Below are 22,260 nucleotides of genomic sequence, written 5' to 3'. Positions count from 1 at the left end.
ACGGTGGTCAGTCCTTGGCAGGCGCAAGAACGGGGATGTCCGCTTTGGTTCTCATGCCTCTTTTCCTCCCATCTCTGCTCCGTCCCTGCAGCTCCTCCCTGTCCGGAGTGGGCCCAGCAGGAGCTCGGCCGCACCGCGCCCTGGAGAGCTGCTGTTGCCGAGAGCTGGTTTCCCTGCTCCAACCTCAGTGGCGCCAGTTCGAATTTGATGGAGTCATTTTGGTAAAACTCCTTTTATTTCTCTGGGAATTGATCATTGAAATCAGCTCTCAGTTATCTCAATAGGAGTGGTGTGTTTTTTTTTATAATAGACACATTTTATGGGTATAGTTCAATAACATTAAAAAGTAATTACATAACTATGTATGGTGCCAGGTGTGTACTAACTAGACACTTTGTAAATCATATAAATGTCTAATTGCTATGCTGTACACCTGAAGCTAATATAAAATACTGAGTGTCAACTGTAATTGGGGGAAAAAAACAATTCTGAAAAGCAAATTTAAAACCAGTAGGATCATATTAAAAACCACTTCTACTGAAATTAATTTCTAGCTAAAAAAATAAATAAATGAAAACTAATTACAAATGGAGAGTGTTGTTTAATGGGTGTATAGTTTCAGTTTTACAAGATGAAGAGAGTGCTGGAGATGGATGGGGTGATGGTAGCACAACATGAATATACCTAATACCTATTTATTTGCACATGAAAGTATATTGAGTACAATCAAAATTGCAAAAGGATGGTATAGTATATTTTTAAATAATTTACAACATAAAATAGCAGGTTTTGCTGGTTTTAATCCATATGTTGTATGTCTCTATAAATAAGACACAAATTTAGAAATTAGACTTTCAGCTTTACACCAGCCTTCTTGACTTGTTCACAGGCTGCTGCAGGCTGCCTCGCCCACTAAGGAAGAGTCTTCCAAGACTGAGAGTGAGTTAACACGCCGCCTGGCCGAGCTCTACCTGAGAAGGTCTCGCGAGGAACCTGCCGTGGCTAACCAGGAAGACAGCAGAAAGAAACGTATGCTCATATCAACGAGGTTCTTGAGTGTTTTTTGAGATTGTATGTTTTATAAAGAGTTAATTCTCCCTAAAATGAGGTTGAAATGGTAACCGAATAAACAAGGACATGTTCTTCTATTTCAAATTTCAAAATAATTACGTTAGTACAATAGTGATTAAAATATCAGCCATAGCCCTGGCCCGTGTGGCTCAGGGGTTAGAGTGTTGGCCTGTGCACTGAAGGGTCTCAGGTTTGATTCTGGTGTGGCATGTACCTGGGTTGCAGGTTCGATCCCTGGCCCTGGTTGAGGGGTTGTGTGCGGGAGGCATCCAACCAATCTTTCTCACGTTGATGTTTCTCTTTCTCTCCCTCCCTCCCCCCCGTCTTTCCACTCTAAAACTCCATGGAAAAATTATATTTCAGTGAGGATTAACAAAATAATAAAAAATGGAGCTGCAATTTTACCTTCTTAATAAACCATTTTCATTTTTAGTTATAACAAATTTAAATACAACTTTGCATGTTGTTTACAGGATTAATTTGTTCATCTCCTACCTTTCCTTTTCAGTTACTATTCCACCTCACTACTTAACAAAATTTACAGAATTCTTTTGTTGTTGAATATTTCAATTGCTTTCATTATAAATCAGGGGTCCTCAAACTACGGCCAGTGGGCCACATGCAAATACAAATATTGTATTTGTTCCCGTTTTGTTTTTTTACTTCAAAATAAGATATGTGCAGTGTGCATAAGAATTTGTTCATAGTTTTTTTTTAAACTGTAGTCCGGCCCTCCAACGGTCTGAGGGACAGTGAACTGGCCCCCTGTTTAAAAAGTTTGAGGACCCCTGTTATAAATGATACCGTAGTGTACATCATGAGTATGATTTGATTTGTTCTTTAGTGATTTCGTTAGCATAAGCTTCTAGGAAAATTTTTTGCATTATAAAGTGGGAAAAGTAGCTCTTAGTACAGAATTAAAACAGTGGGGTTTTTTGGTAACTGAAGTAGTTCTTGGTCCACGGGGGTAAAATTTCTTTTACTTTCCCTCCCACGATGGTTGGTAGGAGGCGTCCCTCGTACGCCAGTGCGGCAGAAGATGAAGACCATGTGCCGCTCCTTAAAGATGTTGAACGTCGCAAGGCTGAACGTCAAGGCTCAGAAGCTGCATCCAGACGGCAGTCCAGAGGCCGCTGGGGACAGGGGGACCCAGCAGACAGCGGGCGGGAGAACGGCGGGTAGATTGGAGCACAGAGGAAGGACACGAAGAAGTGCCAAACCTAAAGGTACTCCTCACTTCAGCATTCAGTGTCTGAGTGCCTGTGTACCCTTTCATACCCTCTCGGGAGGCCCGGTGCACGAATTCGTGAATGGGTGGTCTCTCTGGGTACCCTGCGGGGATGGGGCCGAAACCCACAGTCCAATGCCGCCTGCAGCTCCTATCTGCTGCTCCCTCTTATTCCTACCCTGATCGGGAGAGGCTGGTTCCGCAGCAGCACTCACCAGCCATGAGCCCTGCTTCTGGCGCCCTCCTGAGGGGAGTGGCTTGCGGGATCGGGCCAAAACCGGCTCTCTTACATCCCCTGAGGGGTCCTGGATTGCGAGAGGGCGCAGGCCAGGTCGAGGGACCTTACCAGTGTAAGATCGGGGCCAGGGAGGGACCGCAGGAGGGCTCCAGGGTGTTTCAGGCCCATCTCGCACAGTCCTGATCGGCCAGATCCCAGCAGCAAGCTAACCTACTGGTCAGAGTGTCTGCCCCCTGGTGGTCAGCACATGTCATAGCGAGCGGTTGACCACCTTAGCATATCATTAGCATATTAAGCTTTGATTGGTTGAAAAGTCGATTGGTCACCAGAGGACCGGACACTTAGCATAATAAGCTTTTATTATATAGGATATTTTTATGCATTTCAGTCATATTCCTCAGGCAAGCACTGCCTTTACCCACTCTGCCATCTTTACTGGAAGTCCTCAGTTTAACTTTTTTTTTTTTTTTTTACAGATTTTCAAACTGAAGAGGAGCTACAATCTTACATACATGAAAATTACCAAAAGACTATGGCCACAAGAGAAACCATGTTGTATTCATGTGCTCAGAGCATGATCTCAACCATTAAAGCATTTCTCAAGTCCAAAGGCACCAAGGACTTAGAGGTAAGAGCGTCCCGATGAATGCTATTGGCATCCATCATTGCTTATTGGCGGGTTTGGTTCACGTGTTTGTATGCGGGGCATGATTCATACATGATGAGGGGAGCGAGGAGGTGAGCGGTGAGCTCAGTTCCAGGTCTTTCTAAGAAGGCAGAAACGAGGGCATGGGTTAGGCCGGTAATGCGATGTGCTCTCCTCTGTCCTAATCTGAGCTGCGTGTGAGCCGCATGAATTAAGCCAGTGGTCCTCAGTCCTGCCTGGACTGTAGAGTCTCCTGCAACGTTTTTGCTTGTTTGTTTTTTTGTAAATCCTCACCTGAGGACATTTTTTTCATTGGTTTTCAGAGAAAGGGAGAGAGAAACATAGGTGTGAGAGAGACACATTGATGTGAGAGACACGTTGACTGGTTGCCTTCCACACACATCCCAACGGGGGAGCAAACCTGCAACCCAGGTGTGTGCCCTTGACTGGGACCCGAACCCGTGACCCTTTGGTGTGCGGGCCAATGCTCTAACCACTGATCAACACTGTCTGGGGCACGTGGGACATTTTTTAGTACCTGATGCCTGCCTTCCTCCAGACGCAGTGAAGCAGATGTCTGCATGTTGCGACCTGGGTATCTACATACTAAAAGCTTCTTACGTGACCCTTATGCACAGGGATGTTGTAAGCCACTGTTTTAGACCAGTTATTGCTTCTATTCAAGGCTAGTGAAGCCAGACTCTTCTTAAGTGAACAGGGGTTGTTTATAGTATGTAGACATCTCAGTCACTACTGTATGGAATCTTCCTTTTAAGAAAGGTCAAGTCCTGGCCGGTGTGGTCCAGTGGTCAGAGCGTTGGCCTGCACACTGAAGGGTCATGGGTTCAATTCCTAGTCAAGAGTGCAAACCTGGGTTGCTTGTTTGCTCCCCATCCTTGGTTGGGGCCTGGGTTGGAAGCAGGTAGTCAATGTGTCTCTCTCACATCAGTATTTCTCTTTCTCTCCCTCCATCCCTTCCTCTCTCTCTGAAAAGCAATGGAAAAAATATCCTCAGGTGGGGACTAAAAAAAAAAGGTCAAATCTGCAGGCTTGAAGATAGAAAAGAAGAACATTTATCTCACCATTTTTTCATTAAAGTGAAAGAAAGGGCCCTGACCAGTTTGGCTCAGTGGATAGAGCGTCGGCCTGCGGACTGAAAGGTCCCAGGTTCAATTCCGGTCAAGGGCATGTGCCTTGGTTGCGGGCATATCCCCAGTGGGGAGTGTGCAGGAGGCGGCTGATCGATGTTTCTCTCTCATTGATGTTTCTGACTCTCTATCCCTCTCTCTTCCTCTCTGTAAAAAATCAATAAAATATATTTTTTTAAAAAATAAAGTGAAAGTGAAAGAAGAGGGAGTGTGTAAAGGAATGTACTTCCCTTTGGCATTTGTCAGCCGTGAAGAAATTAGAAATGACAAGGAATGTCACATTTTCCCATGTGATACTTTTGCATTTTCAGATGAGCTGCCTGCATCAAGTCAAAAATAACCTCTTAAAAACTAGCAAAAGTCTTAGACAAGACATGGGAGAAAACCGGGATAAAGAGGACAAAATCAGAGAGTAAGTAACCTTTTTTGTTTGTTTTTTAACCATTGCTCCAAAACAAACTCTAAGACTTGCTTGTAGCCATTTAGAACGGATGGCGAATTGCTCAGAGAGGCTTTTGTGGCTGATTCTTTTTTTTTTTTTAATTCTTTATTAGGTGAGGTATTACAAATGTGTCCTTATCCCCCCATTAACACGCCCCCCCTCCCCCCGGGTTCTTTATAATCTAATGCAGTTTGAGTCACCTGTTTACCTGATAACCATGTCGGCAGAGCAGCGGTCACCAACCTTTTGGACCTCACGGACCACCGGTCGGCGACCGCTGATTTAGAGAAAGCCACGGTTCTCGTTTTGTTGTTTTGTATATAAGTAGATCTATGACTGAGGAAGGGGCCTCAAGTTTAGTGACCTTCAGAGTAGCTATAACCTAGTGCAGCGGTTCTCAACCTGTGGGTCGCGACCCCTTTGGGGGGTCAAACCACCCTTTCACAGGGGTCGCCTAAGACCATCGGAAAACACATATAGAATTACCTATTGTTTTTGTGATTAATCACTATGCTTCAATTATGTTCAATTTGTAACCATGAAATTGGGGGTCACCACAACATGAGGAACTGTATTAAAGGGTTGCGGCACTAGGAAGGTTGAGAACCACTGACTAGTGTTTCTCCCTTTCAAGGTGCCAGCTGCAGGTGTTTCTCCGTTTGGAGATGTGTGTGCAGTGCCCGTCGATACGTGACAGCATAGATGACGTGGAGCAGCTGGTGGAGGAGGTAAGTATATCGCTCGGGGCCGTTTGGAATGTGCTAGAAGCTCTCAGCGTCCCGCAGAGGCGTGTAGTCATCTGAGAATCTCCTTCAGGTGGCGGATTTGCTGCGCATGGTGTGTTTAACCGAGGACTCGGCCTACCTGGCGACGTTTCTGGAAGAAATTCTGGCATTGTAAGTTTGAGGACTGCGTATGGCGTTGTTTCAGAATCCTGGAACTGGAGGGACCGTTCCTCATGCAGGGCGAGGAGGGGATGGAGGGGCCCCCTGACGGCTGTTCCACATGTAGCCGACCTGCCCACAGGTACATTGACTCCGTCCCGAAGACGCTGGGGCAGCTGTACGACAGCCTGGGCATTGTGGTTCCTCAGAAGCTGGCGGGGGTCCTGCCGACAGACTTCTTCAGCGACGACTCCGTGACACAGGAGAGCAAGTCGCCGCTTTCCTCTGCGCCCCTCATGGCCAGCGGCAGCAGGTCAGCGCGGGGCGGCACGGACTCCGACCGGCTGGAGGAGCTGCGAACCCGGTCGGCTAAGAAGAGAAGGTAGGAGGGCGTTGGGAATTGAAGGTGGTCCTTGTATACTCCAGTTCTCACAGAGAGGGTGTTTAATAATTATTTTTTAAATCTTCACCCAAAGGTATCTTTCCCAGAGAGTGAAAGGGAGGGAGGGACGGAGGGAGGGAGGGAGGGAGGGAGGGAGGGAGGGAGGGAGGGAGGAAGGGAGGAATGGGGAAAGAGAGAGAGAAACACTGATGTGAGAGAGACATCAACTGATTGCCTCCTTCACAAACCCCAACCTGGGGTGGGAAGCAAACCCACAACCTAGTTACATGCCCTTGACCGGGAATTGAACCCGGGACTCTTCAGTCCGCAGGCCGACGCTCTGATCACTGAACAAAACTGGCTAGGGCCGGAGGGTGTGATTAAACCACAGTCTAGTAGTGTGTGTTTGTCATTCATCGACTCCCTTGTGCCCTCCTGTCTGAATCACAGAAGCCAGTCCGGAGTTTCTGCTCTGGTTCCTGGGTGTTCGGAAGAGTGTCAGGAGCACGTGACACTTATCCAGGGAACACACAGTATTTGCCACTGAGTCCCCAGAGCCCTTGACTGTCCGTGGGGTGTCCGGGAACTAGGAGCCTTGTAGGAGATGAGCTTAGGGTTTCAGCTTGCTTTGTAAGTTTTCCTTTGATGCTTTTCATTGTTTGTAACTAGTTGAATTTATAGTACTTACTTTTGGAAATTCTGGGATTGACTTGCTTTGCTTTAAGTTCTGTCCAATACCAAGATCACTGACCTTTATCTAAAGAATGTTTTAGCCCTAGCCGGTTTGGTTCAGTGGATAGAGCGGTGGCCTGTGGACTGAAGGGTCCCGGGTTGGATTCCGGTCAAGGGCACATGCTCGGGTTGCAGGCTCAATCCCCAGTGGGGGGCATGCAGGAGGCTGCTGAGCAATGATTCTCTACCATCATTGATGTTTCTACCTCTCTCTCCCTCTCCCTCTCTGAAATAAATAGAAATATATATTTTTAAAAAGAATGTTTTATTTTGCACTGTAGCTTCCATCTAATTTAACTACATGTAACTGCTATTGAGTGTACGTTGTCTGTTTCTTTCTCTTTCCAAAAGGAAAAATGCATTAATAAGACACAAAAGCATTGCGGAGGTCTCACAGAATCGTCGACAAATTGAAATCCCCAAAGTGTCCCAGAGACCCGCGAGAAACGTAAGTCGTTTCCCAGAGACAGGAAATGGCGCCAGAGACCTAGTCCTTCTGCGCGAGCCACGGGAGAACATAACGGAGGGCGGTGTCTGCGGTGGGGAGTGGACGTGGCGCTCACAGAAGTCAAATCAGATGTTTGTTGTTGTTTTAATTCTCACCTGAGGCTATTTTTCCATCGATTTTTAGAGAGAGCGGAAGAGACAGGGAAAGACAGAAATATGGATGTGAGAGAAACGCACATGGATTGGTTGCCTCCTGCACTCGCCCTAACCAGGGCCTGGGAGGAGCCCTTGACTGGACTCGAACCCCGGACCCCTCCGTCCACATGCTGATGCTCTATCCACTGAGCCAAACAGCCTAGGGCGAGATGTTTTTATGAATGTGTGTGCAACTATAATCCATGGACTAAAGAAATATACATGTGTTACATATTAACCCTTTTCCCCAAAAGTGTGACAGAGGTAATGTAAATAAAACAGCAAGCCCAAGTTAGGAAGGAATGAGTTCATTTAAAATCTTTAATGTAGATGAGAATTCTCCTAAATACTGACTAACATAAGCCAAGAGGTCTTTGAACAATGGTGGGCAAGCATAAAGGGAATCTGGCTGCGTGCCAATATGTATGTTTTATTTCCATAAGACGTTAAAGAAGTGTGGGGTGGGTGGCTGGTGCTGTTGTCCGACGGTAACTGGGTTGTGGCAGGTGTAAGGACTTGAGGTTTGTTGGCGGCAGAGAAGAAACCCAGGTGGAGTCTGTTTACTGAGTAGAATGAATGCCTTGCTAAGAATTCGGTGAAACTTGTGAACTGCACAGATTATTGAGAAGCGTTAAGAGTCTATGAGAACTTGCCCTGGCCGGTTTGGCTCACTGGATAGAGCGTCGGCCTGCGGACCGAAGAGTCCCGGGTTCAATTCCGGTCAAGGGCACATGCCTGGGTTTCAGGCTTGGTCCAACGTGAGGAGGCAGCCAGTCAATGATTTCCTCTTGTCATTGATGTTTCTCTCCCTCTCCTTTCCTCTCTGAAATCAATAAAAATATATTTAAAAACAAGTGTATGAGAACTAGCTTTAGAAGCATTAATCATTACAGTGGTGGTTTGCTGTCTATTTATCGAGATTTGTAACTGTCCTTTGGAATCTGAAGTGGGATTTCTGTTAAAGAGGTAGTGTCTTCACTTGTCCTTACTCGAGGATATTTTTTCCATTGACTCCCCCCCCCCCCCCCCCCCAATGCAAAAGCAAAGAGTCTTTATTCGAGCTAGCTCGGTTCCCCGACCACACCCAACGACGCAGTGGCAAGAGGCAAAGAGAGAGGGATTATATTTGTAATATTATCTATGTGGAGAGGGATTTTATAGGGGGGTTGGAGTAAGGGGAGGAGAGAGGACTGTGGGCCCTGCTGATTGGCCGGGGCTTTTTTTTTTTTTAAGAGAGACTAGAAGGCGGGGGAGAGACACACACATCCGTTGATTGCCTCCCATACTTGCAGACCGGGGTGGGATGAACCTGCAACCAAGTATGTGCCCTTGACCAGGAATCAAACTCTCGACCCTTTGATCCACAGGCCAACATTCTGACCATTGAGAGAAACTGGCCAGGGCTGTGCTCACCTTCTCAGTAGACCTTACTATGTGAATAAGATGCGAATCTGATGTGTCTTGGCGTCCTGATTGGAGAGGGGGAAATCCCAAAGTGGACGGCCCGGAGTGTCAGGCCGCCCTCAATAGACCTGAGGACGATTTGTCGTCATTCATCACTGTGTGTAACTGGTCCTTCTAAAGCTGCTGCTCATGGGACTGAGCCTTCATTCCAGACCAGTCAGGAAAGCTTACTCCTTTAAAACTAGATTTACTGAGGTTGTTTGTTTTTTTTCCTATTCTGCATTTGGCCTTTTCCCATTGTGGACCTCTTTCTGTGTTAGAATATCCAGGTCTTCCTTCCTTCTCTATTCTTACACGCCTTCCTAATTCTGTTAATATCTGCATTGGATGGATGAGCCACCATTTATTTGTTTCCCTCTTTATGGATAGTTAGGGAGTTTCTTATTTTGTATTATTATTGCAGCCTTCAGTGTCCTTGGATCATGTATCTATTTTTGTGCGTTTTGCAACCATTTGTTATGGATTCCCGTAAGGAGAACTGTCAGGGTCAAAGGGTTCCATGTGGAATTTTATTCCTTTATTTTAAATGCATATCTGTTTTCTTACTGGGTCTTCTCATCTTTCAGGAGAACTCTCGCCCCACTCTCCCGCAGCCCTCACTCCCAGTGAAAGATCCAGTACAAGGTATACTCTGTTCTCTCGGCACCTGTTCATTGACTAGCGACACATTTATTCACTTGCATGTATTTAAGCAGCTGCCTAGTTATGGGCAGTTGTTGGTTAGTGACATATGTCCAGATAGCATGTACTAGGAGAATGAGGTGTTCAGGCGGTCTCAAAATGCTGCACTCTGCAAAATAACTGGCCTGAAATCTTTTTTTTTTTTTGGTAAAGCATTTCTTTTTTTCTTTTTTCTTTTTTTTTTAAATATATTTTATTGATTTTTTACAGAGAGGAAGGGAGAGAGATAGAGAGTTAGAAACATCGATGAGAGAGAAACATCGATCAGCTGCCTCCTGCACATCCCCCACTGGGGATATGCCCGCAACCCAGGTACATGCCCTTGACCGGAATCGAACCTGGGACCTTTCAGTCCGCAGGCCGACGCTCTATCCACTGAGCCAAACCGGTTTCGGCAGCATTTCTTTTTAAAAAAATATATATTTTTATTGATTTCAGAGGAGAAAGGAGAGATAGAAACATCAGTGATGAGAGAGAATCATGAATCATTTGCCTCCTGCACGCCCCACACAGGTGATCGAGCCCACCACCTGGGAATCGAATCGTGACTTCCTGGGTCATAGGCATGTGCCCTCGTACCCAGGAGACATGGGACTGAGGAGTCTCGTGTCTGCCTTTCCTCTAGGGTGTGAGGGTGGGAAATTGTACAAATGGGGGGGCACGAATGTCGACAGTGCGTGAATTTTAGCAACGACTGTTTATTGTGTTATTCTTTGAAGTTTTCTATAGATATTAAATTTTCCAAAAACTGGGGAGAAACAGAAAGTAGCACGTCCAGGTTAGCTGTCAGGTCGCAAATCAGGTTCGTAGACAGCCTCCGGCAGCGAGCAGGGCCCTTAGTGGAGCTGGAGGAACCTTTTTTACACTTTGCTGTGCAATTGGGGTCCTTGGGTTACTGTGTATATCACTGATGGGAAGGCGTCAGGGGGCCTCCCAGTGTGTGGGCCTGCTTCCTGTGGTTTTCTTTCAATGACTGGCTCTTAGAAGACTTTACGGCAATTATCGCATAGCCTCCAGGAGGCCACCCTAAGATTAAGAAGCTGTTTTCCTCGCATTGCCAAGTGTTTCTTGACTCTTCAGCTTCCCCCCCTAACTTTGAATTTAGATGGTCACAGCTTTCATGCTGTTGAGTGAGGAAGGGCATTTAAAACAACCCAGAAATTTAGTAAAATATTTGTAAGAAGATTAAATCTTTGAAGTTGAAAGAACAGTTTCTACTTGAGGCTGAGCTGAATACACAGCAGCGAAAAAGGGAGGACCATCCTAACTCTAGGGTGTGTTGAGAGGCCCGTGCTCTGACTTAGGGTTATGTCCATTCTTCAGCGAGCAAAGCTTCCAGGGTAAGTGTTGTGGGCCTTCCGTGTGTTCCTGAAGGTTGAGTTTACATTGAATTTATAAAAGTAAATAATTTTAGTCCCGGCCCGTGTGACTCAGTTGATTGGGCTTCGTCTGTGCACCAAAAGGTTGCCAGTTCGATTCCCAGTCAGGGCACATGCCCAGGTTTCTGGCTCAATTCCCAGTAGGTGGTGTGCAGGAGGCTGCTGACCAATGTTTCACTCTCACATTGATGTTTCTCTCTCCCTTTCCCTTCCTCTCTCTCTAAAAATCAACTTAAAATAACTTTAATGTACCATGTGAGTGTAGTAGTTAAGGAAATTCCCCAGTAAGTGTCTACTAGCATATAGTAGTCAGTCTGTAGGATAGTTTCCTTAAGCAGCTTCTCTCTGTTGTGGATAACTTTCTTTCCCCAGATACGGCATTTATAAGTGATAATATTTGTCTTTTATGATGTTTTCAGAAGTGACCAAAGTTCGAAGAAATCTCTTCACCCAGGAAATTTCTCCTTCAAAGGGACCGGCGAAGCGGGGGCTGCCGAGGAGCCACTCCGTGTCGGCCGTGGAAGGCCTGCAGCGCAAGCTGGACAGCATGGGCAGGACCCGAGGTAACTTCACAGCGACCCGGGCAAGGGCGGCTCGCGCCAACCAGTCCCGAGACCCGCTTTACGGCAGGAGCTCATGCATCTCCCGTTTTCCCCTTCTCTGTGGCTGCCTCCAGCTGCTCTTCCCCTCGGGGTCGCTCCAGCTGGGATGGAAATTAATCCTGGTCTCTCTCAGCCTCCCTTCCCAGTTACCCCTGCAGACACGCATCTATTTTATAAAACCAGGTATAAAACACAGTTAAAAAGAAATGAAGAGTAGTGATTAAATAGTTTTCTTAGTGTTTTGTTTTGGGGGAGGGGGCTGTATTTTTGTTGTTATTGTTATTTTTAGATGATTGAGAGATCATTCATGTATTGAAGTATGTGATTCAGAGGTTTCGGTATCTTCCAGGCCGTTTTCATCGCTCCAGAAAGAACCTCACACCCATTAGCAGGCACTCTGTCCTCTCTTTCATTTCTGATTTTGTAGGTTGAGTCTCTTTTTTTGTCAGACTAGCTAAAGGTTTGTCAATGATTAATTTTTTCAAAGAATCAACTTGGTTTCCTTTTTATTTTTTTAAATATATTTTTGTTGATTTCCATCCTATTCCTCTCTGATGTCATTACTAATGACATCTTTATAAATTATGTGCCCATTAACGCAGATTTATAATTATTGTTTCATGCATTTGCCTTTTAAATCACATAGGGAAAAAAGAGAGGTTGCAAACCGAAGTACCACGCTACTGGCTAATGTACACGTGTGCAGTTACCTTTTCCGTGTTCATTTCTTCTTCCAGCTTCCAGTCACTGTCTAGTGTCCTTTCATTTCAACCTGAAGCGCTGCTCCTATATAGTTACATTTCCCACCCTTTCCTTTTTCTGTTGTCATACAAGTTACATCTTTATACATTGTCTGCCTTTTGATACAAATTTATAATCATTGCTTTATATTTTAACTCACAGGAGAAAAAAAACAGTTACAAAAAATGGTTTTACACTGTCTTCTGTATTTATTTACGCAGTTACCTTTCCCAGAGCCCTTTCCTCCTGTGGATGCGAGTTACTCTCTAGTGCCCTTTCCTTTCAGCCTGAGGACTCCCTTTAGTTTTACTTATGGGGCAGGTTTGCTGGTGACGGTTTCTATAGGGTTAGGGGGGGCTTGTTTTTATAATCAGGGAATGTGCTCATTTCTCCTTTGGTTTTGAATAATAGTTTTGCTGGATACTGAATTGTTGATTGACTCTTTCTTCTTTTGACACTTTGGATATGTCATCACACTGCCTGATGAGAAATCAGCTGTAGATCTTACCCAGGATCCCTTGTAGCTGATAAATCGCTGTATATCAACATTGTCACATACTTTATTTAATCGTAAACACAAGAGCCACCAACTAGGTGCACAGATGTGTTAGTGGCAATCGGTGAGCAGGACTGCTTATTGGGGGAACATTTCACACTTCCATTGGCTTCCGTGCTCTGTAGCCTCTGACAGTGGTGAGAAGCCGTACGTTGGGCCCCGGGGTTAGGCCTCCGTCCACAGCCCCGCGGTCCCTGCGGCTGAGGGACCGGCCGTGTCTGAGGGACCCTGTGCTGCTCGCCTTGCAGGGCATCCCAGGCTGCTGACCAGGACTGTGGCCGAGACCCCGGAGCACAAGCAGGTCTCGGGGCGGCTGCTGCACCGGCAGATCAAGGGCAGGTGAGTGACACCCGTGCGGCCGCCCCACCCCCCCAGACAGCTCTCCCTGCTCCGTGGGCTTCGTGACTCAGGTCCCACTGTTTCTTACAGCCAGAGGGCACCCTGTCGGCTCCGAGGGCCCAGAACCCGCGGGAGGGGCTCTGTCTGGCCTCGCGCACCTGGCGAGTGGTTTTGAGATTTACCCGTGGTGTTCCCGTGTCAGTTCATCCCTTTCTGTTACTGAGCAGTATGCTGCTGAATGGATATTCCACATCTTTTTTATTGATTTCAGAGGGGAAGGGAGAGGGGAAGAGAGAGATGGAAACAGCAGTGATGAGAATCATGGGTCAGCTGCCTCCCCGCACTGGGGATCGAGCCCACAACCCAGGCATGTGCCTTGACCGGGAATCGAACCCTGATCTTCTGGTTCATGGGTTGACGCTCAACCATTGAGACACACCAGCTGGGCTGGCTATTTCACAATCTTAAAATCCATGTGCTGACACGGGGAAGGAGAGGTGGGTCTTCATTATGGCCAGGCAGGGCTGGGGTCTAGGGTCCCAGCTTCCTGTGCTGAGGGGCTGTTCCCTGGCAGCTGCCTGGGCAGAGCAGGTCTCCCGGTTCTGGAGGGCAGTTCTGGCCGCACCTCTGAGTGTGTTCAGGGTGTCGGCCTCTCCAGTACCCGTGGGACCTGAGGAGCAAAAAGGAACTTCCGGGTGCTCACTGCCCGTCTCTGGGTCCTGAGTCCCAGCCAGGGGCCCTGCTCTCCGCCCTTGTCCTCACAGCTGCTGCATGTGACGCACAGGAAGACTAGGGAGGAGCACGTGTGTGTCTTGTCAAGGCCCTGTCTTGTCATTACTGGTGTTTGGGTTTCACATAACTTGTGCCAGTTTTTCTACAGAATAAATGGTAAGAAGTGAAGTTTGTAGGTATTAGAGAGAGTGGAAGAGACGGGGGGAGAGATTGCTTGCCTCCCACACATGCCATTAGCTGGGCCGGGGTCAAACCTGCAACCCAGGTACGTGCCACTGACCCTTTGGTGTGCGGGCTGACGCTTTAACCACTGAGAAACAGCGGCCAGGGCAGAAGTATACATCTTTAGTTAATTTTGAACTTGTAAAGAAATGTTTTAAGTCCTAGCTGGTTTGGCTCAGTGGATAGAGCATCGGCCTGTGGATGAAGGGTCCCAGGTTCTATTACCGTCAAGGGCACATGCCCGGGTTGCGGGCTCAGTCCCCAGTAGGGGGCGTGCAGGAGGCATCCAGTCAATGATTCTTATCATTGTGGTTTCCATCTCTCACACCCTCTCTCAGGAATATTTTTTAAAAATGTTTTAACTCTGATAGTGTGAGAGGGCTGGCCAACGGCAGTGCTATCAGACTTGCGGGGGAGAGGCTGTATCTCCTTAGTGTGTTCACTGTGAATTAATTCGTGATTCTGACTAATCCTTGTGCTCTTGGTTCCTTGAGGTCCTCTGACCCTGGTCCTGAAATCGACGTGGTTGAGGAGTCCCCGGAGAAAGGTAACTACTGCCTTTGGGTGGGAGTTTCACCTCCTTTCTGTGGAAACCTCATGCCCTGGGCCGCTCAGCCTCTCACCCCGAGACAGGGATGGGGAAGGTCAGGCCTGTGAAATCATTTGTTTGGCCCTGCCAAGGCCCTAGGGGTGAAGTTGATAGTTTTGTATGGGCCCCACATGATCGTTATTATAAATAGCCAAATGGCCCCTGGCCGGAAAAGGTCCCCCACCCCTATTCTAAGCTGGTCACAGGTAGGTGACAGTGCTGCACACACCAGCAATCCTGAGTGGTGAGTGGCTTTTTAAAGGTATATGTGGTGGAGTTTCCCAAGATTGACTTGGTGTTTTTTTTAATCAAGATTCATGTTTATTGTCGAAAAATCAGAAAAAAATAGAAAAGCCAAAATTTCGATAGTCACTTGGTAATCCCATAACTCTGAAATACTGTTAATAGTATAATATATGTGATATACGCATAAACTGCAATTTTTAAATTTAAACATTTTTACAAGCGTGACTACACATATTTCTCACTCCCCATTGTGCTTCACGGTGGCTGGTCATGACCCTGAGGTGACAGGCTGGGGCCACATAGCACACGCCTCTTATCTTTGCTACAACAATGAAGGCTCAGCCAGTGGCGTGTCGGGCTCCTGTCTGCATTTGGTGAGACGTGAGTGTGGCTCACGTGCACGTGGGAGGTCAGGTGGCGTGCCTCCCTGCTGACGGCTGTGGCTCTGCTTCTGCAGAGGTGAGTCTGAGAAGAAGCCCGCGCATCAAGCAGCTGGCGCTGGGCAGGACGAAATCTGGTCCCTTCTATTCTGCGTCTCACCCACAGCCTCGGAGCGTGCAGAGGGTTCACTCGTCTCAGCAAAGCCGGTCAGGTAACGTGCCTGCCCCGCGTCCACTTGGTGGGGAGTATTTTTGGGAAAAGCAGTGAAATGGGGCCGTGATGTGGGAGAAGTAGAGCCGGTGAGTGTATTTGAGGTTCGGGTGAGGAGCGATCCGGGATCTTTATGATCCGCATCATCCCTTCGGAGTCTGACAGCAGCTGCCCACACCATTCCCGTGAGGAATGCATCCCCTGCAGAGCGTGACCGTGATTCCCAGCCTGTGCTCACGTCCTACACGCGTCCCAGGGGAAGGCGGTATCTGTGTGTATCCTTTGCTCTTATAATTACACATGACAGTGTTTCCTACCATAGGGCCTGGGTTAACTGCAGTCTCATTAACACTCGGGGAGGGAGCATGATCGTAGTGGTTGCTGACGTCATCCCCCTCCTGTTCGACTGGTGGTGGAGGGATGAGACGCTGTCCCTGTTCTCGCCTTGCAGACCAGAGAGGATCGCCTCCCCTCCCGAGGATTCGGTCTCCGAAGACGCTGCTTTTTGGGGCCGTGTCCGAGGTGATCAGGCCCTCGGAGGAGGGCGCGGCTCGACGTACAGGGCCTTCCGGAGACACGGTGGCCTCTGAGATGCCGACAGCTTACCAGGTAGGACACGTCTATCGTGTTTAAAACCGTCTCGGGGAGCAGACAGATGGCCAGGGAGACACTGCGCAGTGACGGGGAGGCTCACGGTGCTGAGTCGCCTTTCTTCGTGACCAGCTGAGGTGAAAATTCCAACAGGCAGCGTTAGGTTGGCAAAACGTTGGACCCGCCTTTAAAACTTTTATTTAAAGTTGGAGATTGTCCATATTTCATTGCCCCAGCGTTTAGTCCTGAGAGCAAGTCCGGTCAGTGAAGAGGTCAGCCTCAGTGCACCAGGCGGGCTCCCACAGTGAGGCCCGCCGTGTGAGCAGCCATGTGCGTCTGCAAAACAAAAGGCCCTTTAGATCAGGGACAGTGTGTAGGAGAAAGAATACTGACAGAGCGCAGAGAGAGAGGAGAGGCAGGTAAAAGAAGTGAGAAGAATGAAATCAGGGAGGAAAATGAGTTCTGAGAAAGAGAGGGAGATGGGAGATTGAAAGGGGGATGAGGGGGGTCAGAGTAAGAGATAATTTATGAACGAGAAGAGTAGGATAAGAGAGGGAGTGAGAAATGTAAGGCAGAAGATAGGACAAAAAATTAGAGAAGAGTGAGGCAAAGAAAGAGTAGCAAGAGATCAGAGAGAGAAGAGAGGGAGATGTGGGATAAGAGAAAGTAGAGGGCGCTCAGAGAGGGAAAAGAGGGAATGATGCAGATCAGAGGGAGAGTGAAAGGAATGATTGAGAGAAGGGGTAGGAGAGAGGGGAGTAAGAAATAGAAGATAGAGTTCAGAGAAGACAGATCAGAGGGAGAGGTAGATTTGGAAGAGACAAGTGGGAGCTCAGAATGGAGGGAAATGGAGATGAGATATCGATGCAAGTGAGTTCAGAGATAGAGGAGAGAGAGAAGAGTGGGTAAAGAGAAAGAGTGTAGAGAGCTGAGAGAGATATCGAGTGAGATCAGAGGGGAGAGCCAGAAGTGAGATGTGGGATGAGATAAGAGAAATAGTAGAGGAAGCTCAGAGAGAGAAAAGATAGATGAGCAATGGAGTTCAGAGAGGAAGAAGAGAGAGAGGGAGAGGATGGAGGGAGTAAGAAATGAGAAACAGATCACGGAGGACAGGGAAGAGATTGAAAGCAGAGCAGGAGAAGAAAAGTGTAGAGAGAGTAATGAAACCAGAGAGACAGAAGAGGGGGAGTTCAGAGAAAGTGGAGAGATAAGAGAGAGCCATCAGAGAAGTGATCAAAAGGAGCATGGGGAGAGTGAGCGCAGAGAGATGAGACAAAAGAGGCACATCAGACAGAAAATAGGGAGATGTGAGAAGAGTAAGATCAAAGAGAGAGATGAGAGCCATATCAGAGAGAGAAGACAGGGCGATACGTGAGAGGAGATGGGGCAGGAAGAGATGAGAGTGAGTTCTGAGAAGGAGGAAGGGTGCACAGAAAGTAGGAAGAGAAAAGAGCATGAGATCGATCAGGGAGTGAAGAGGAGTTTAGCGGGAATGAGAGAGTTGGAGATCTGAGTGTGGGAGAGAAAAGATAGGGAGATAAAGGGAAAGAGTAGAGGGAGCTCAGAGAGAGGGCGAGAGGGAGAGTGAAAGAAATGATTGAGAGACAGAAGGGAAAGCAGACAGAAGAATGAGTTCAGAGAGAGGAGATTTATCGAGAGAAGAGGCAAGTGAAGTGAGAAGAATGAGATCAGAGAGAAGTGAGTAAGATCAAAGAGAATGGGGGAGAGTGAAGAGTGGGAGGAAGGAGATGAGAGAAAAGGGAATGGAGGAGATCAGAGCGAGAATTGATGGAAATTAGAGAAGGGAGTTCAAAGAGAGAAGATGATGATAGGGGGGAAGGGGAGAGCTCAGAGAGGAGGAAGAGATCAGAGAAGAATGAGTCCGAGAGAGTAGAAGAGATATATCGAGAGGTGAGAGAGTTCAGGGAGAGAGATCAGGGAGATGAGAGGTCTCAGCGAGAAGAGCCTGAGATTGATCGGGAGAGAGGAAAGGCGGAAGAATGAGTTCTGAGAAGGGGAGAGGACGAGGAGTGGGGGAATAGAGGGGAGTTAGAAAAGGGTTCATGAGGAGAGAAGGAGGGAGCTCAGAGAGAAATTGGATAGAGGAGAGAGACGACTGGGTAAGAGAAAGTAAAGGGAGCTCAGAGAGTGGAAGAGTAAGAAATGAAAGACAGCGTACAACTCAGAGAAATCAGGGAGTTCAGGGAAGAGAGTGAGAGAAAGAGGTTTAGATAAAAGAGTAGGAGTGGAGAGAGATGAGGCCGGGCAAAGATAGAAGAGAAGTGAGAAGAATGAAATCAGAGGAGGAAGAGAGGGGAGTAAGAAGTGAGGGGGGAAGAGATTGAGATCACAGTGGAGGAGGAGAAAGAGTGTCAAGAGGTGTTGAGAAAATTTATGAGAACGAAGGGAGAGTTCAGAGAGACAGATGGGGGAGAAGTGAGAGTGAAGAGGCAGGTCAAATAAGAGAGGAAGGTCAGTGAGAGAGTGTGGAGAGAGAAATGAAACGCAGAAGATAGATCTCAGAGATGGAAATCAGGGTTCAAAGACAAGAACATAGAAGAGAGTTCAGAGGGAGAAAGAAGTGACAAGAAGAAATCAGAAGAGTGGGAGTTTTGAGTAGGAGGAAGAAGATTAGGGGCAAAGAAAGGGTAGCAAGAGATCAGAGAGCGAGAGCTTGATGAGGGAGTTGAGAGAGTTGGAGGTCCCAGTGTGGGAGAGAAATGATAGGGTGATGTGGGAGAAGAGAAAGAGTGGAGAGTTCAGAGAGAGGGAGAGTAAAAGAAATGACTGAGAGAGAAGGGAAAGCAGACACGAGGAGGAGAGAGGGAGCGTTCAGAGGGAAGAGAGATGAGAGAGAGAAGATGCTAGTCAAAAATAGAGTGAAATGAGAAGAATGAGATTAGAGAGAAGGTTAGAAATGAGGGAATGGAGGAGGTCAGAGTGAGGGAGAGAATAGAGGGAAATTAGAGGAGGGAGTTCAAAGGGAGAAGAGATTGAGCTCAGAGAAATAGAGGAGAGCAAGAGATGAGAGGGAAGACAGATCAGAGGGAGAGGTCACTGAGAGGTGAGAGAGTTCAGACAGAAAGAAGACAGAGTTATGGAGAGAAGCAGACAAGAGAGGTCTCAGAGAGGGAGGGAGATCAGATAGAGGAGAGAAGAGTGGGGTCAGAGTGAGGGATGAGGAGAGAAAGGAAAGACGGAAATCAGAGTTCAGAGAGAAGAAAGGGAGAACAGTGGGCAGAGAGAAGAGATACATTGAGAGAGGCCACAGAGAATTCAAGAGGGAGAGCAGAAGGGGAGCAAGAAGACGGGGAAAGAGCAGGATCAAAGAGAAAAGGAGTTCTGAGAGGGGAGAAGAGTGGGGGAAAGAAGGTAACGAGAGATCAAAGAGAGAAATGAGAGAGCAGGGGAACAGAGGGAAGAGAGAAGAGCGTGAGCTCAATCAAGCAGTGAAGAAGAAGAGATCAGAGAGGGATCAAAAAGAGAAGAGTTCATGACGAGAGGAGGAGGGAGCTCAGAGAGGAGGGGGAATTGGATAGAGGAGAGGGAATTGGATAGAGGAGAGACGATTAGGATAAGAGAAAGTAGAGGGAGCTGGGGGCGTAAGAAATGAACAAACATACAATTCAGAGAGAGATGAGGGAGTTCAGAGATGAGAGAGAAAGAGGTTGAGATAAAAGAGTAGGAGTAGAGAGAGCGAGAGAAGATATATTGAGAGAGAAAGTTCACAGAGGGAGGGAGAAGAGAGAAAGAAGAGTGGGAGCTCAGAGAAAGAGGGGAGATGTGTGAGAAGAGTGGGGGGAGAGATATGAGGGAGGTCAGAGAGAGTCGGAGTTCAGAGTGAGGGAGAGAAAAGACATCAGAGAGGAGATGAGTGAGATCAGAGAGGAGATGAGTGAGGAGAGAATGCAGAGACAATAAAGGGATAAGGGATGTGAGATTGAGCTCAGAGAAACACAGAAGAGCCGGAGATCAGAGCAAGAATAAGTGCAGAGAGGGAGATGCCCAGAGAGAAGAGGCGTCAGGGAGATGAGCAGAGAGAATAGAGGGAAATTAGAGAGAAACGAAAGGCAGAAGAGGTAGAGAGGGAAGAGTGGGATAAGGGAAAGAGTAGAGTGAGCTCAGAGATTAAAGAGGAAATGTGGCAGATCAGAGGGAGTGAGAGAGAAACGAGGGAAGACAGAGATGAGAAGAGTGGGAAGGGGAGAGTAGATATTGAGATTAGAGAGAAGAGAGGGCTGAGACATTGATGTTCAAGAGGAGAAAGTGTTCACAGATAGAGAAGAGACATATCGAGGGAGATCAGAGGGGAGTGAGAGACAGAGATGTGAGTCCGATATTGACAGAGGTCACCAAGAGAGGTGAGAGAGACAGAGAGACAGGAGAGTGGGAGTTGAGAGAGCGAGAGAATAGAGGGAAATTAGAGCGAGAAATGGAAGGCAGAAATGGGTCATCAGAGATTAGAAAACAACGAAGAGAGAGGAGAGAAGGAAAAGAAAGGGAGAGCTCAGAGATGATCAAAGAGGAGGAGAAGAAAGTGTTAAGAGAGGTGATGAGAGAATTTATGAGAAAGAAGATAGAATTCAGAGTCAGATGGGGAGAGAAATGAGAGTGACATCAGAGAGAAGAGCAGGTCAAATAGGGAGTGAGGAGAGAGAAAGGAAAGGCAGAAGATAGATCTCAGAGGTGGAAATCGGGGTGCAGGGACAAGGAATTAGAAAAGAACGTAGAAGAGTGAGGACAACGAAGAATGAGAGTAGAAGAAAGAGTGGACAGAGGGTCAGAGGGAGAAAGAAGTGACAAGAATGAAATCAGACACAAGAGTGGGAGCTCAGAGAGAGAGCAGGGCAATATGTGAGAAGAGACAGGGAGAGGAAAGTGAGTTAAGAGGGAAAGTGAGTTCTGAGAAAGGAGGAAGGAGAGGGGAGAGGAAGAAGAGTGGGGGCAAATAAAACGCAGCATGAGATCAGGGAGAAGAGAGAAGAGCAGGAGTTTAGCGGGAATGAGGGAGTTGGAGATCACAGGGTGGGAGAAGAAAGAGTAGAGGGAGCTCAGAGAGAGGGAAAAGGGAATGATGCAGATCAGAGGGAGAGTGAAAGAAACGATTGAGAGAGAAGGGGCAGCAGACAGGAGGAGAGAGGGGAGTAAGGAATAGAAGAGAGTGAGATTACAGAGGTGATCAGAGAAAGAGAGGAGGAGGATGGAGGGAGTAAGAAATGAGAAACAGATCACGGAGGACAGGGAAGAGATTGGAAGCAGAGCAGGAGAAGAAAGAGTAGAGAGAGAGTTCACAGAGGCAGAGAGGAGTGAGAAGAATGAAACCAGAGAGAAGAGTGGGAGTTCAGTGAGAGAGCTATCAGAGGTGATCAAAGGGAGCACGGGGAGATAGAGAAGAGAAAGTTTGGAAAGAGTGAGCGCAGAGAGATGAGACAAAAGAGGCACATCAGACAGAAAATAGGGAGATGTGAGAAGAGTAAGATCAAAGAGTGAAAAGTGAGTTCTGAGAAGGGGAGAGAGAAGTGAGAAGAATGAAATCAGAGACGAAGAGTGGGAGCACAGAGAGAGAGCGGACAGGGCGATATGTGAGAAGATATGGGGCAGGGAGAGATGAGAGAGGTCTCAGAGAGAAAATGAGTTCACAGAGGGAGGCAGAGTGAGGGGTGAGGAGGGAAAGGAAAGACAGAAGATAGATTTCAGGGAGGGAGAAGAGAGTGACATCAGAGGGGGAGAGAAGAATGAAATCAGACAGGAGTGGGAGCTCAGAGAAAGCAGAGGGAGAGCAAAAAGACAGGGAAAGCGCAGGATCAAAGAGAAAATGAGTTCTCAGAAGGGGAGAGGGATAGAGGGGAGTTAGAGGAGTAAAGGAGGAGAGGTCAGAGGGTCAAAGAGAAAGAGTTTGTGAGAGAAGGAGGGAGCTCAGCAGGGGGAGTGAGAAATGAAAGACAGCATACAATTCAGAGAGCGATCGGGGAGTTCAGGGAAGAGAGTGAGAGAAAGATTGAGATAAAAGTAGGGAGTGGAGAGAGCAAGAGAAGATATATGGAGAGAGATGAGATAAAAGAATAGAGTGACATCAGAAAGAAGAGGCAGGTCAAAGATAGTAGAGAGAAGTGA

At 47.4% G+C, this 22,260-nt stretch overlaps 1 protein-coding gene across 1 annotated transcript in view; it reads left to right on the top strand.

Moving 5' to 3' along the window:
* The window catches only part of TICRR (TOPBP1 interacting checkpoint and replication regulator), a 46,903-nt gene that overhangs the window by 19,307 nt on the left and 5,336 nt on the right, over positions 1 to 22,260 (top strand). Inside the window, exons 5-19 of the mRNA XM_059678396.1 lie at positions 92 to 221; positions 890 to 1,029; positions 2,079 to 2,297; positions 3,014 to 3,165; positions 4,643 to 4,743; positions 5,408 to 5,501; positions 5,590 to 5,669; positions 5,800 to 6,039; positions 7,123 to 7,219; positions 9,444 to 9,501; positions 11,357 to 11,500; positions 13,085 to 13,175; positions 14,624 to 14,676; positions 15,422 to 15,556; positions 16,007 to 16,164. Coding sequence (XP_059534379.1) covers positions 92 to 221; positions 890 to 1,029; positions 2,079 to 2,297; positions 3,014 to 3,165; positions 4,643 to 4,743; positions 5,408 to 5,501; positions 5,590 to 5,669; positions 5,800 to 6,039; positions 7,123 to 7,219; positions 9,444 to 9,501; positions 11,357 to 11,500; positions 13,085 to 13,175; positions 14,624 to 14,676; positions 15,422 to 15,556; positions 16,007 to 16,164 — 1,892 coding nt within the window. The remainder of the gene's footprint in view (positions 1 to 91; positions 222 to 889; positions 1,030 to 2,078; positions 2,298 to 3,013; positions 3,166 to 4,642; positions 4,744 to 5,407; positions 5,502 to 5,589; positions 5,670 to 5,799; positions 6,040 to 7,122; positions 7,220 to 9,443; positions 9,502 to 11,356; positions 11,501 to 13,084; positions 13,176 to 14,623; positions 14,677 to 15,421; positions 15,557 to 16,006; positions 16,165 to 22,260) is intronic.

Source organism: Myotis daubentonii, chromosome 21 (genome assembly GCF_963259705.1).
Source record: "Myotis daubentonii chromosome 21, mMyoDau2.1, whole genome shotgun sequence".
Taxonomy (NCBI): Eukaryota; Metazoa; Chordata; class Mammalia; order Chiroptera; family Vespertilionidae; genus Myotis; species Myotis daubentonii.
This window is presented reverse-complemented; position numbering and strand designations above follow the sequence as displayed.